The 14962-nt window shown below is 53.7% G+C and overlaps 2 protein-coding genes across 2 annotated transcripts in view; both read left to right on the forward strand.

The window, feature by feature from the left end:
* LOC147662873 (uncharacterized) overlaps nucleotides 1-6068 on the forward strand; it is a 67836-nt gene extending 61768 nt beyond the window's left edge. Inside the window, exons 8-9 of the mRNA XM_086950832.1 lie at nucleotides 3096-3155; nucleotides 6003-6068. Coding sequence (XP_086806958.1) covers nucleotides 3096-3155; nucleotides 6003-6068 — 126 coding nt within the window. The remainder of the gene's footprint in view (nucleotides 1-3095; nucleotides 3156-6002) is intronic.
* The window catches only part of LOC147662872 (NACHT, LRR and PYD domains-containing protein 3-like), a 621411-nt gene that overhangs the window by 181286 nt on the left and 425163 nt on the right, over nucleotides 1-14962 (forward strand). The window lies entirely within an intron of this gene.

Consider the following 14962-nt stretch of genomic DNA (forward strand, 5'->3'; position numbering starts at 1 on the left):
AACTGCCTCTACCACCCTCAACACAAGAGCCTCTTCCACCCTCCACACAAGAGCCTCTACCACCACCCTCAACACAAGAGCCTCTACCACCCTCAACACAAGAGCCTCTTCCACCCTCAACACAAGAGCCTCAACCACCCTCAACACAAGAGCCTCTACCACACTCAGCACAACAGCCTCTACCACCCTCAACAGTGCAGTCGCTACCACCCTCAGCAGAAGAGCCTCTACCACCACCCTCAACAAAAGAGCCTCTACCACCACCCTCAACAAAAGAGCCTCTACCACCCTCAACACAACAGCCTCCACCACCCTCAACACAACAGCCTCTACCACCCTCAACACAATGAGCCTTTACCACCCTCAACACAAGAGCCTCTTCCACCACCCTCAATAAAAGAGCCTCTATCACCCTCAACACAAAAACCTCTACCACTCTCAACACAAGAGCATCTACCACCACCCTCAACACAAGAGCCTCTACCACCCTCAAGACAACAGCCTCCACTACCCTCAACACAACAGCCTCTACCACCCTCAACACAACAGCCTCTACCACCCTCAACACAAGAGCATCTACCACCCTCAACACAAGAACCTGTTCCACCCTCAACACAAGAGCCTCTACCACCCTCAACACAAGAGCCTCTTCCACCCTCAACACAAGAGCCTCTTCCACCCTCAACACAACAGCCTTTACCACCCTCTACACAACAGCCTCTACCACCCTCAACACAGCTGCCTCTACAACCCTCAACACAAGAGCATCTTCCACCCTCCACACAAGAGCCTCTACCACCACCCTCAACACAAGAGCCTCTACCACCCTCAACATAAGAGCCTATTCCACCCTCAGCATAAGAGCCTCTACCACCACCCTCAACAAAAGAGCCTCTACCACCCTCAACACAACAGCCTCTATCAGCCTCAACACAAGAGCCTCTGCCACCACCCTCAACACAAGAGCCTCTACCACCCTGAACAAAACAGCCTCCACCACCCTCAACACAACAGCCTCTACTAACCTCAACACAAGAGCCTCTACCACCCTCAACACAAGAGCCTCTACCACCCTCAACACAAGAGCCTCTACCACCCTCAGCACAACAGCCTCTACCACCCTCAACACAACAGCCTCTATCACCCTCAGCACAAGAGCCTCTACCACCACCCTCAACAAAAGAGCCTCTACCACCCTCAATACAACCGTCTCTCCCACCCTCAACACAAGAGCATCTACCACCACCCTCAGCACAAGAGCCTCTACCACCCTCAACACAACAGCCTCTACCAACCTCAACACAACAGCCTCCCCCACCCTCAACACAACTGCCTCTACCACCCTCAACACAAGAGCCTCTTCCACCCTCAACACAAGAGCCTCTTCCACCCTCCACACACGAGCCTCCACCACCACCCTCAACACAAGAACCTCTACCACCCTCAACACAAGAGCCTCTTCCACCCTCAACACAAGAGCCTCTACTAACCTCAACACAAGAGCCTCTACCACCCTCAACACAAGAGCCTCTACCACCCTCAGCACAAGAGCCTCTACCACCCTCAGCACAGCAGCCTCTACCACCCTCAGCACAAGAGCCTCTACCACCACCCTCAACAAAAGAGCCTCTACCACCCTCAACACAACAGCCTCTACCACCCTCAACACAAGAGCCTCTACCACCACCCTCAACACAAGAGCCTCTACCACCCTGAACAAAACAGCCTCCACCACCTTCAACACAACAGCCTCTACTAACCTCAACACAAGAGCCTCTACCAACCTCAACACAAGAGCCTCTACCACCCTCAACACAAGAGCCTCTACCACCCTCTGCACAACAGCCTCTACCACCCTCAACACAACAGCCTCTATCACCCTCAGCACAAGAGCCCCTACCACCACCCTCAACAAAAGAGCCTCAACCACACTCAATACAACAGTCTCTATCACCCTCAACACAAGAGCATCTACCACCACCCTCAGCACAAGAGCCTCTACCACCCTCAACACAACAGCCTCTACCACCCTCAGCACAAGAGCTTCTACCACCACCCTCAACAAAAGAGCCTCTACCACCCTCAACACAACAGCCTCTACCACCCTCAACACAAGAGCCTCTACCACCCTCAACACAAGAGCCTCTACCACCCTCAACACAAGAGCCTCTTCCACCCTCAACACAAGAGCCTCCTCCACCCTCAACACAAGAGCCTCTACCACCACCCTCAACACAAGAGCCTCTACCACCATCAACACAACAGCCTCCACCACCCTCAACACAACAGCCTCTAACACCCTCAACACGACAGCCTCTACCACCCTTAATACAAGAGCCTCTTCTACCCTAAACACAAGAGCCTCTCTACCACCCTCAACACAACAGACTCTACCACCCTCAACACAACAGGCTCTACCACCCTCGACACAACTGCCTCTACCACCCTCAACACAAGAGCCTCTACCACCCTCAACACAACAGCCTCTACCACCCTCAACACAACAGCCTCCACCACCCTCAACACAACAGCCTCTACCACCCTCAACACAATTGCCTCTACCACCCTCAACACAAGAGCCTCTTCCACCCTCCACCCACGAGCCTCTACCACCACCCTCAACACAAGAACCTCTACCACCCTCAAGACAAGAGCCTCTTTCACCCTCAACACAAGAGCCTCTACCACCATCAACACAAGAGCCTCTACCACCCTCAGCACAGCAGCCTCTACCACCCTCAGCACAAGAGCCTCTACCACCACCCTCAACAAAAGAGCGTCTACCACCCTCAAAACAACAGCCTCTACCACCCTCAACACAAGAGCCTCTACCACCACCCTCAACACAAGAGCCTCTACCACCCTGAACAAAACAGCCTCCACCACCTTCAACACAACAGCCTCTACTAACCTCAACACAAGAGCCTCTACCAACCTCAACACAAGAGCCTCTACCACCCTCAACACAAGAGCCTCTACCACCCTCTGCACAACAGCCTCAACCACACTCAATACAACAGTCTCTATCACCCTCAACACAAGAGCATCTACCACCACCCTCAGCACAAGAGCCTCTACCACCCTCAACACAACAGCCTCTACCACCCTCAGCACAAGAGCTTCTACCACCACCCTCAACAAAAGAGCCTCTACCACCCTCAACACAACAGCCTCTACCAACCTCAACACAAGAGCCTCTACCACCACCCTCAACACAAGAGCCTCTACCACCATCAACACAACAGCCTCCACCACCCTCAACACAACAGCCTCTAACACCCTCAACACGACAGCCTCTACCACCCTCAATACAAGAGCCTCTTCTACCCTAAACACAAGAGCCTCTCTACCACCCTCAACACAACAGACTCTACCACCCTCAACACAACAGGCTCTACCACCCTCGACACAACTGCCTCTACCACCCTCAACACAAGAGCCTCTTCCACCCTCCACACAAGAGCCTCTACCACCACCCTCAACACAAGAGCCTCTACCACCCTCAACACAAGAGCCTCTTCCACCCTCAACACAAGAGCCTCAACCACCCTCAACACAAGAGCCTCTACCACACTCAGCACAACAGCCTCTACCACCCTCAACAGTGCAGTCGCTACCACCCTCAGCAGAAGAGCCTCTACCACCACCCTCAACAAAAGAGCCTCTACCACCACCCTCAACAAAAGAGCCTCTACCACCCTCAACACAACAGCCTCCACCACCCTCAACACAACAGCCTCTACCACCCTCAACACAATGAGCCTTTACCACCCTCAACACAAGAGCCTCTTCCACCACCCTCAATAAAAGAGCCTCTATCACCCTCAACACAAAAACCTCTACCACTCTCAACACAAGAGCATCTACCACCACCCTCAACACAAGAGCCTCTACCACCCTCAAGACAACAGCCTCCACTACCCTCAACACAACAGCCTCTACCACCCTCAACACAACAGCCTCTACCACCCTCAACACAAGAGCATCTACCACCCTCAACACAAGAACCTGTTCCACCCTCAACACAAGAGCCTCTACCACCCTCAACACAAGAGCCTCTTCCACCCTCAACACAAGAGCCTCTTCCACCCTCAACACAACAGCCTTTACCACCCTCTACACAACAGCCTCTACCACCCTCAACACAGCTGCCTCTACAACCCTCAACACAAGAGCATCTTCCACCCTCCACACAAGAGCCTCTACCACCACCCTCAACACAAGAGCCTCTACCACCCTCAACATAAGAGCCTATTCCACCCTCAGCATAAGAGCCTCTACCACCACCCTCAACAAAAGAGCCTCTACCACCCTCAACACAACAGCCTCTATCAGCCTCAACACAAGAGCCTCTGCCACCACCCTCAACACAAGAGCCTCTACCACCCTGAACAAAACAGCCTCCACCACCCTCAACACAACAGCCTCTACTAACCTCAACACAAGAGCCTCTACCACCCTCAACACAAGAGCCTCTACCACCCTCAACACAAGAGCCTCTACCACCCTCAGCACAACAGCCTCTACCACCCTCAACACAACAGCCTCTATCACCCTCAGCACAAGAGCCTCTACCACCACCCTCAACAAAAGAGCCTCTACCACCCTCAATACAACCGTCTCTCCCACCCTCAACACAAGAGCATCTACCACCACCCTCAGCACAAGAGCCTCTACCACCCTCAACACAACAGCCTCTACCAACCTCAACACAACAGCCTCCCCCACCCTCAACACAACTGCCTCTACCACCCTCAACACAAGAGCCTCTTCCACCCTCAACACAAGAGCCTCTTCCACCCTCCACACACGAGCCTCCACCACCACCCTCAACACAAGAACCTCTACCACCCTCAACACAAGAGCCTCTTCCACCCTCAACACAAGAGCCTCTACTAACCTCAACACAAGAGCCTCTACCACCCTCAACACAAGAGCCTCTACCACCCTCAGCACAACAGCCTCTACCACCCTCAACACAACAGCCTCGATCACCCTCAGCACAAGAGCCTCTACCACCACCCTCAACAAAAGAGCCTCTACCACCCTCAATACAACAGTCTCTACCACCCGCAACACAAGAGCATCTACCACCACCCTCAGCACAAGAGCCTCTACCACCCTCAACACAACAGCCTCCACCACCCTCGACACAACAGCCTCCACCACCCTCAACACAACAGCCTCCACCACCCTCAACACAAGAGCCTCTACCACCCTCAACACAACTGCCTCTACCACCCTCAACACAAGAGCCTCTTCCACCCTCAACACAAGAGCCTCTACCACCAATTTCAACACAAGAGCCTCTACCACCCTCAGCACAACAGCCTCTACAACCCTAAGCATAAGAGCCTCTACCACCACCCTCAACAAAAGAGCCTCTACCACCCTCAACACAACAGCCTCTACCACCCTCAACACAAGAGCCTCTACCACCACCCTCAAAACAAGAGCCTCTACCACCCTGAACAAAACAGCCTCCACCACCTTCAACACAACAGCATCTACTAACCTCAACACAAGAGTCTCTACCACCCTCAACACAAGAGCCTCTACCACCCTCAACACAAGAGCCTCTACCACCCTCAGCACAACAGCCTCTACCACCCTCAACACAACAGCCTCTATCACCCTCAGCACAAGAGCCCCTACCACCACCCTCAACAAAAGAGCCTCAACCACCCTCAACACAAGAGCATCTACCACCACCCTCAGCACAAGAGCCTCTACCACCACCCTCAGCACAAGAGCCTCTACCACCCTCAACACAACAGCCTCCACCACCCTCAACACAACAGCCTCCACCGCCCTCAACACACCAGCCTCAACCACCCTCCACACAAGAGCCTCTACCACCACCCTCAACACAAGAGCCTCTACCACCCTCAACGCAACAGCATCTACCACCCTCAACACAAGAGCCTCTACCACCCTCAACACAAAAGCCTCTACCACCCTCAAAACAAGAGTCTCTACCACCCTCAACACAACAGCCTCTACCACCCTCAACAGAAGAGCCTCTACCACCCTCAACACAACAGCCTCTACCACCCTCAACACATTAGCCTCTACCACCCTCAACACATTAGCCTCTACCACCCTCAACACAAGAGCCTCTTTCACCCTCAACACGAGAGCCTCTACCGCCCTCAACACAAGAGCCTCTACCACCCTAAGCACAACAGCCTCTACCACCCTCAACACAACAGCCTCTACCACCCTCAACACAAGAGCCTCTTTCACCCTCAACACAAGAGCCTCTACCACCCTCAACAAAAGAGCCTCTACCATCCTCAATACAACAGCCTCTACCACCCTCCGCACAAGAGCCTCTACCACCACCCTCAACATAAGAGCCTCTACCACCCTCAACACAACAGCCTCTACCACCCTCAACACAAGAGCCTCTACCACCACCCTCAACACAAGAGCCTCTACCACCCTCAACACAACAGCCTCCACCACCCTCAACACAACAGCCTCTACCACCCTCAACACAAGAGCCTTTACCACCCTCAACAAAAGAGCCTCTTCCACCCTCAACAAAAGAGCCTCTTCCACCCTCAACACAAGAGCCTCTACCACCCTCAACACAAGAGCCTCTACCATCCTCAGCACAACAGCCTGTACCACCCTCAACACAACATCCTCTACCACCCTCAGCACAAGAGCCTCTGCCACCACCCTCAACAAAAGAGCCTCTATCACCCTCAACACAAAAGCCTCTACCACTCTCAACACAAGAGCATCACCACCACCCTCAATACAAGAGCCTCTACCACCCTCAAGACAACAGCCTCCACTACCCTCAACACAACAGCCTCTACCACCCTCAACACAACAGCCCCTACCACCCTCAACACAACAGCCTCTACCACCCTCAACACAGCTGCCTCTACAACCCTCAACACAAGAGCATCTTCCACCCTCCACACAAGAGCCTCTACCACCACCCTCAACACAAGAGCCTCTGCCACCCTCAACATAAGAGCCTATTCCACCCTCAGCATAAGAGCCTCTACCACCACCCTCAACAAAAGAGCCTCTACCACCCTCAACACAACAGCCTCTATCAGCCTCAACACAAGAGCCTCTGCCACCACCCTCAACACAAGAGCCTCTACCACCCTGAACAAAACAGCCTCCACCACCCTCAACACAACAGCCTCTACTAACCTCAACACAAGAGCCTCTACCACCCTCAACACAAGAGCCTCTACCACCCTCAACACAAGAGCCTCTACCACCCTCAGCACAACAGCCTCTACCACCCTCAACACAACAGCCTCTATCACCCTCAGCACAAGAGCCTCTACCACCACCCTCAACAAAAGAGCCTCTACCACCCTCAATACAACCGTCTCTCCCACCCTCAACACAAGAGCATCTACCACCACCCTCAGCACAAGAGCCTCTACCACCCTCAACACAACAGCCTCTACCAACCTCAACACAACAGCCTCCCCCACCCTCAACACAACTGCCTCTACCACCCTCAACACAAGAGCCTCTTCCACCCTCAACACAAGAGCCTCTTCCACCCTCCACACACGAGCCTCCACCACCACCCTCAACACAAGAACCTCTACCACCCTCAACACAAGAGCCTCTTCCACCCTCAACACAAGAGCCTCTACTAACCTCAACACAAGAGCCTCTACCACCCTCAACACAAGAGCCTCTACCACCCTCAGCACAACAGCCTCTACCACCCTCAACACAACAGCCTCGATCACCCTCAGCACAAGAGCCTCTACCACCACCCTCAACAAAAGAGCCTCTACCACCCTCAATACAACAGTCTCTACCACCCTCAACACAGAGCATCTACCACCACCCTCAGCACAAGAGCCTCTACCACCCTCAACACAACAGCCTCCACCACCCTCGACACAACAGCCTCCACCACCCTCAACACAACAGCCTCCACCACCCTCAACACAAGAGCCTCTACCACCCTCAACACAACTGCCTCTACCACCCTCAACACAAGAGCCTCTTCCACCCTCAACACAAGAGCCTCTACCACCAATTTCAACACAAGAGCCTCTACCACCCTCAGCACAACAGCCTCTACAACCCTAAGCATAAGAGCCTCTACCACCACCCTCAACAAAAGAGCCTCTACCACCCTCAACACAACAGCCTCTACCACCCTCAACACAAGAGCCTCTACCACCACCCTCAAAACAAGAGCCTCTACCACCCTGAACAAAACAGCCTCCACCACCTTCAACACAACAGCATCTACTAACCTCAACACAAGAGTCTCTACCACCCTCAACACAAGAGCCTCTACCACCCTCAACACAAGAGCCTCTACCACCCTCAGCACAACAGCCTCTACCACCCTCAACACAACAGCCTCTATCACCCTCAGCACAAGAGCCCCTACCACCACCCTCAACAAAAGAGCCTCAACCACCCTCAACACAAGAGCCTCTACCACCACCCTCAGCACAAGAGCCTCTACCACCCTCAACACAACAGCCTCCACCACCCTCAACACAACAGCCTCCACCGCCCTCAACACACCAGCCTCTACCACCCTCCACACAAGAGCCTCTACCACCACCCTCAACACAAGAGCCTCTACCACCCTCAACGCAACAGCATCTACCACCCTCAACACAAGAGCCTCTACCACCCTCAACACAAAAGCCTCTACCACCCTCAAAACAAGAGTCTCTACCACCCTCAACACAACAGCCTCTACCACCCTCAACAGAAGAGCCTCTACCACCCTCAACACAACAGCCTCTACCACCCTCAACACATTAGCCTCTACCACCCTCAACACATTAGCCTCTACCACCCTCAACACAAGAGCCTCTTTCACCCTCAACACGAGAGCCTCTACCGCCCTCAACACAAGAGCCTCTACCACCCTAAGCACAACAGCCTCTACCACCCTCAACACAAGAGCCTCTACCACCCTCAACACAAGAGCCTCTTTCACCCTCAACACAAGAGCCTCTACCACCCTCAACAAAAGAGCCTCTACCATCCTCAATACAACAGCCTCTACCACCCTCAGCACAAGAGCCTCTACCACCACCCTCAACAAAAGAGCCTCTACCACCCTCAACACAACAGCCTCTACCACCCTCAACACAAGAGCCTCTACCACCACCCTCAACACAAGAGCCTCTACCACCCTCAACACAACAGCCTCCACCACCCTCAACACAACAGCCTCTACCACCCTCAACACAAGAGCCTTTACCACCCTCAACAAAAGAGCCTCTTCCACCCTCAACAAAAGAGCCTCTTCCACCCTCAACACAAGAGCCTCTACCACCCTCAACACAAGAGCCTCTACCATCCTCAGCACAACAGCCTGTACCACCCTCAACACAACATCCTCTACCACCCTCAGCACAAGAGCCTCTGCCACCACCCTCAACAAAAGAGCCTCTATCACCCTCAACACAAAAGCCTCTACCACTCAACACAAGAGCATCACCACCACCCTCAATACAAGAGCCTCTACCACCCTCAAGACAACAGCCTCCACTACCCTCAACACAACAGCCTCTACCACCCTCAACACAACAGCCCCTACCACCCTCAACACAAGAGCCTCTACCACCCTCAACACAAGAGCCTGTTCCACCCTCAACACAAGAGCCTCTACCACCCTCAACACAAGAGCCTCTTCCACCCTCAACACAAGAGCCTCTTCCACCCTCAACACAACAGCTTCTACCACCCTCAACACAACAGCTTCTACCACCCTCTACACAACAGCCTCTACCACCCTCAACACAACTGCCTCTACCACCCTCAACACAAGTGCATCTTCCACCCTCCACACAAGAGCCTCTACCACCCTCAACATAAGAGCCTATTCCACCCTCAACATAAGAGCCTATTCCACCCTCAACACAAGAGCCTCAACCACCCTCAACACAAGATCCTCTACCAAACTCAGGACAACAACCTCTACCACCCTCAACACAGCAGCCTCTACCACCCTCAGCACAAGAGCCTCTACCACCACCCTCAACAAAAGAGCCTCTACCACCCTCAACACAACAGCCTCTACCACCCTCAACACAAGAGCCTCTACTACCACCCTCAACACAAGAGCTTCTACCACCCTTGACACAACAGCCTCCACCACCCTCAACACAAGAGACTCTACCACCCTCAACACAAGAGCCTCTACCCCTCAACACAAGAGCCTCTTCCACCCTCAACACAAGAGCCTCTACCACCCTCAACACAACAGCCTCTACCACCCTCAGCACAAGAGCCTCTACCACCCTCAGCACAACAGCCTCTAGCACCCTCAGTACAAGAGCCTCTACCACCACCCTCAACAAAACAGCCTCTACCACCCTCAACACAACAGCCTCTACCAGCCTCAACACAAGAGCCTCTGCCACCACCCTCAACACAAGAGCCTCTACCATCCTGAACAAAACAGCCTCCACCACCCTCAACACAACAGCCTCTACTAACCTCAACACAAGAGCCTCTACCACCCTCAACACTAGAGCCTCTACCACCCTCAACACAAGAGCCTCTACCAACCTCAGCACAACAGCCTCTACCACCCTCAACACAACAGCCTCTATCACCCTCAGCACAACAGCCTCTACCACCCTCAACACAACAGCCTCCACCACCCTCAACACAACAGCCTCCACCGCCCTCAACACACCAGCCTCTACCGCCCTCCACACAAGAGCCTCTACCACCACCCTCAACACAAGAGCCTCTACCACCCTCAAGACAATTGCCTCTACCACCCTCAACACAAGAGCCTGTTCCACACTCAACACAAGAGCATCTACCACCCTCAACACAAGAGCCTCTTCCACCCTCAACACAAGAGCCTCTTCCACCCTCAACACAAGAGCCTCTGCCACCACCCTCAACACAAGAGCCTCTACCACCCTGAACAAAACAGCCTCCACCACCCTCAACACAACAGCCTCTACTAACCTCAACACAAGAGCCTCTACCACCCTCAACACTAGAGCCTCTACCACCCTCAACACAAGAGTCTCTACCACCCTCAGCACAACAGCCTCTACCACCCTCAACACAACAGCCTCTATCACACTCAGCACAAGAGCCTCTACCACCAACCTCAACAAAAGAGCCTCTACCACCCTCAATACAACAGTCTCTCCCACCCTCAACACAAGAGCATCTACCACCACCCTCAGCACAAGAGCCTCTACCACCCTCAACACAACAGCCTCCACCACCCTCAACACAACAGCCTCCACCACCCTCAACACAACAGCCTCTACCACCCTCAACACAATTGCCTCTACCACCCTCAACACAAGAGCCTCTTCCACCCTCCACACACGAGCCTCTACCACCACCCTCAACACAAGAACCTCTACCACCCTCAACACAAGAGCCTCTTCCACCCTCAACACAAGAGCCTCTACCACCATCAACACAAGAGCCTCTACCACCCTCAGCACAGCAGCTTCTACCACCCTCAGCACAAGAGCCTCTACCACCACCCTCAACAAAAGAGCCTCAACCACCCTCAACACAAGATCCTCTACCAAACTCAGGACAACAACCTCTACCACCCTCAACACAGCAGCCTCTACCACCCTCAGCACAAGAGCCTCTACCACCACCCTCAACAAAAGAGCCTCTACCACCCTCAACACAACAGCCTCTACCACCCTCAACACAAGAGCCTCTACTACCACCCTCAACACAAGAGCTTCTACCACCCTTGACACAACAGCCTCCACCACCCTCAACACAAGAGACTCTACCACCCTCAACACAAGAGCCTCTACCCCTCAACACAAGAGCCTCTTCCACCCTCAACACAAGAGCCTCTTCCACCCTCAACACAAGAGCCTCTACCACCCTCAACACAACAGCCTCTACCACCCTCAGCACAAGAGCCTCTACCACCCTCAGCACAACAGCCTCTAGCACCCTCAGTACAAGAGCCTCTACCACCACCCTCAACAAAACAGCCTCTACCACCCTCAACACAACAGCCTCTACCAGCCTCAACACAAGAGCCTCTGCCACCACCCTCAACACAAGAGCCTCTACCATCCTGAACAAAACAGCCTCCACCACCCTCAACACAACAGCCTCTACCACCCTCAACACAACAGCCTCTATCACCCTCAGCACAACAGCCTCTACCACCCTCAACACAACAGCCTCCACCACCCTCAACACAACAGCCTCCACCGCCCTCAACACACCAGCCTCTACCGCCCTCCACACAAGAGCCTCTACCACCACCCTCAACACAAGAGCCTCTACCACCCTCAAGACAATTGCCTCTACCACCCTCAACACAAGAGCCTGTTCCACCCTCAACACAAGAGCATCTACCACCCTCAACACAAGAGCCTCTTCCACCCTCAACACAAGAGCCTCTTCCACCCTCAACACAAGAGCCTCTGCCACCACCCTCAACACAAGAGCCTCTACCACCCTGAACAAAACAGCCTCCACCACCCTCAACACAACAGCCTCTACTAACCTCAACACAAGAGCCTCTACCACCCTCAACACTAGAGCCTCTACCACCCTCAACACAAGAGTCTCTACCACCCTCAGCACAACAGCCTCTACCACCCTCAACACAACAGCCTCTATCACACTCAGCACAAGAGCCTCTACCACCAACCTCAACAAAAGAGCCTCTACCACCCTCAATACAACAGTCTCTCCCACCCTCAACACAAGAGCATCTACCACCACCCTCAGCACAAGAGCCTCTACCACCCTCAACACAACAGCCTCCACCACCCTCAACACAACAGCCTCCACCACCCTCAACACAACAGCCTCTACCACCCTCAACACAATTGCCTCTACCACCCTCAACACAAGAGCCTCTTCCACCCTCCACACACGAGCCTCTACCACCACCCTCAACACAAGAACCTCTACCACCCTCAACACAAGAGCCTCTTCCACCCTCAACACAAGAGCCTCTACCACCATCAACACAAGAGCCTCTACCACCCTCAGCACAGCAGCTTCTACCACCCTCAGCACAAGAGCCTCTACCACCACCCTCAACAAAAGAGCCTCTACCACCCTCAACACAACAGCCTCTACCACCCTCAACACAAGAGCCTCTACCACCACCCTCAACACAAGAGCCTCTACCACCCTGAACAAAACAGCCTCCACCACCTTCAACACAACAGCCTCTACTAACCTCAACACAAGAGCCTCTACCAACCTCAACACAAGAGCCTCTACCACCCTCAACACAAGAGCCTCTACCACCCTCTGCACAACAGCCTCTACCACCCTCAACACAACAGCCTCTATCACCCTCAGCACAAGAGCCCCTACCACCACCCTCAACAAAAGAGCCTCAACCACACTCAATACAACAGTCTCTATCACCCTCAACACAAGAGCATCTACCACCACCCTCAGCACAAGAGCCTCTACCACCCTCAACACAACAGCCTCTACCACCCTCAGCACAAGAGCTTCTACCACCACCCTCAACAAAAGAGCCTCTACCACCCTCAACACAACAGCCTCTACCACCCTCAACACAAGAGCCTCTACCACCCTCAACACAAGAGCCTCTACCACCCTCAACACAAGAGCCTCTACCACCCTCAACACAAGAGCCTCTTCCACCCTCAACACAAGAGCCTCCTCCACCCTCAACACAAGAGCCTCTACCACCACCCTCAACACAAGAGCCTCTACCACCATCAACACAACAGCCTCCACCACCCTCAAAACAACAGCCTCTAACACCCTCAACACGACAGCCTCTACCACCCTTAATACAAGAGCCTCTTCTACCCTAAACACAAGAGCCTCTCTACCACCCTCAACACAACAGACTCTACCACCCTCAACACAACAGGCTCTACCACCCTCGACACAACTGCCTCTACCACCCTCAACACAAGAGCCTCTTCCACCCTCCACACAAGAGCCTCTACCACCACCCTCAACACAAGAGCCTCTACCACCCTCAACACAAGAGCCTCTTCCACCCTCAACACAAGAGCCTCAACCACCCTCAACACAAGAGCCTCTACCACACTCAGCACAACAGCCTCTACCGCCCTCAACAGTGCAGTCACTACCACCCTCAGCAGAAGAGCCTCTACCACCACCCTCAACAAAAGAGCCTCTACCACCCTCAACACAACAGCCTCTACCACCCTCAACACCACAGCCTCTTCCACCCTCAACACAAGAGCCTCTACCACCCTCAACACAAGAGCCCCTACCACCCTCAGCACAACAGCCTCTACCACCCTCAACACAACAGCCTCTACCACCCTGAGCACAAGAGCCTCTGCCACCACCCTCAACAAAAGAGCCTCTATCACCCTCAACACAAAAACCTCTACCAGTCTCAACACAAGAGCATCTACCACCACCCTCAACACAAGAGCCTCTTCCACCCTCAAGACAACAGCCTCCACTACCCTCAACACAACAGCCTCTACCACCCTCGACACAACAGCCTCTACCACCCTCAACACAAGAGCCTCTACCACCCTCAACACAAGAACCTGTTCCACCCTCAACACAAGAGCCTCTACCACCCTCAACACAAGAGCCTCTTCCACCCTCAACACAACAGCCTTTACCACCCTCTACACAACAGCCTCTACCACCCTCAACACAACTGCCTCTACAACCCTCAACACAAGAGCATCTTCCACCCTCCACACAAGAGCCTCTACCACCACCCTCAACACAAGAGCCTCTACCACCCTCAACATAAGAGCCTATTCCACCCTCAGCATAAGAGCCTCTACCACCACCCTCAACAAAAGAGCCTCTACCACCCTCAACACAACAGCCTCTATCAGCCTCAACACAAGAGCCTCTGCCACCACCCTCAACACAAGAGCCTCTACCACCCTGAACAAAACAGCCTCCACCACCCTCAACACAACAGCCTCTACTAACCTCAACACAAGAGCCTCTACCACCCTCAACACAAGAGCCT

The sequence above is a fragment of the Lissotriton vulgaris genome, unplaced genomic scaffold (assembly GCF_964263255.1).
Source record: "Lissotriton vulgaris unplaced genomic scaffold, aLisVul1.2 SCAFFOLD_875, whole genome shotgun sequence".
Taxonomy (NCBI): Eukaryota; Metazoa; Chordata; class Amphibia; order Caudata; family Salamandridae; genus Lissotriton; species Lissotriton vulgaris.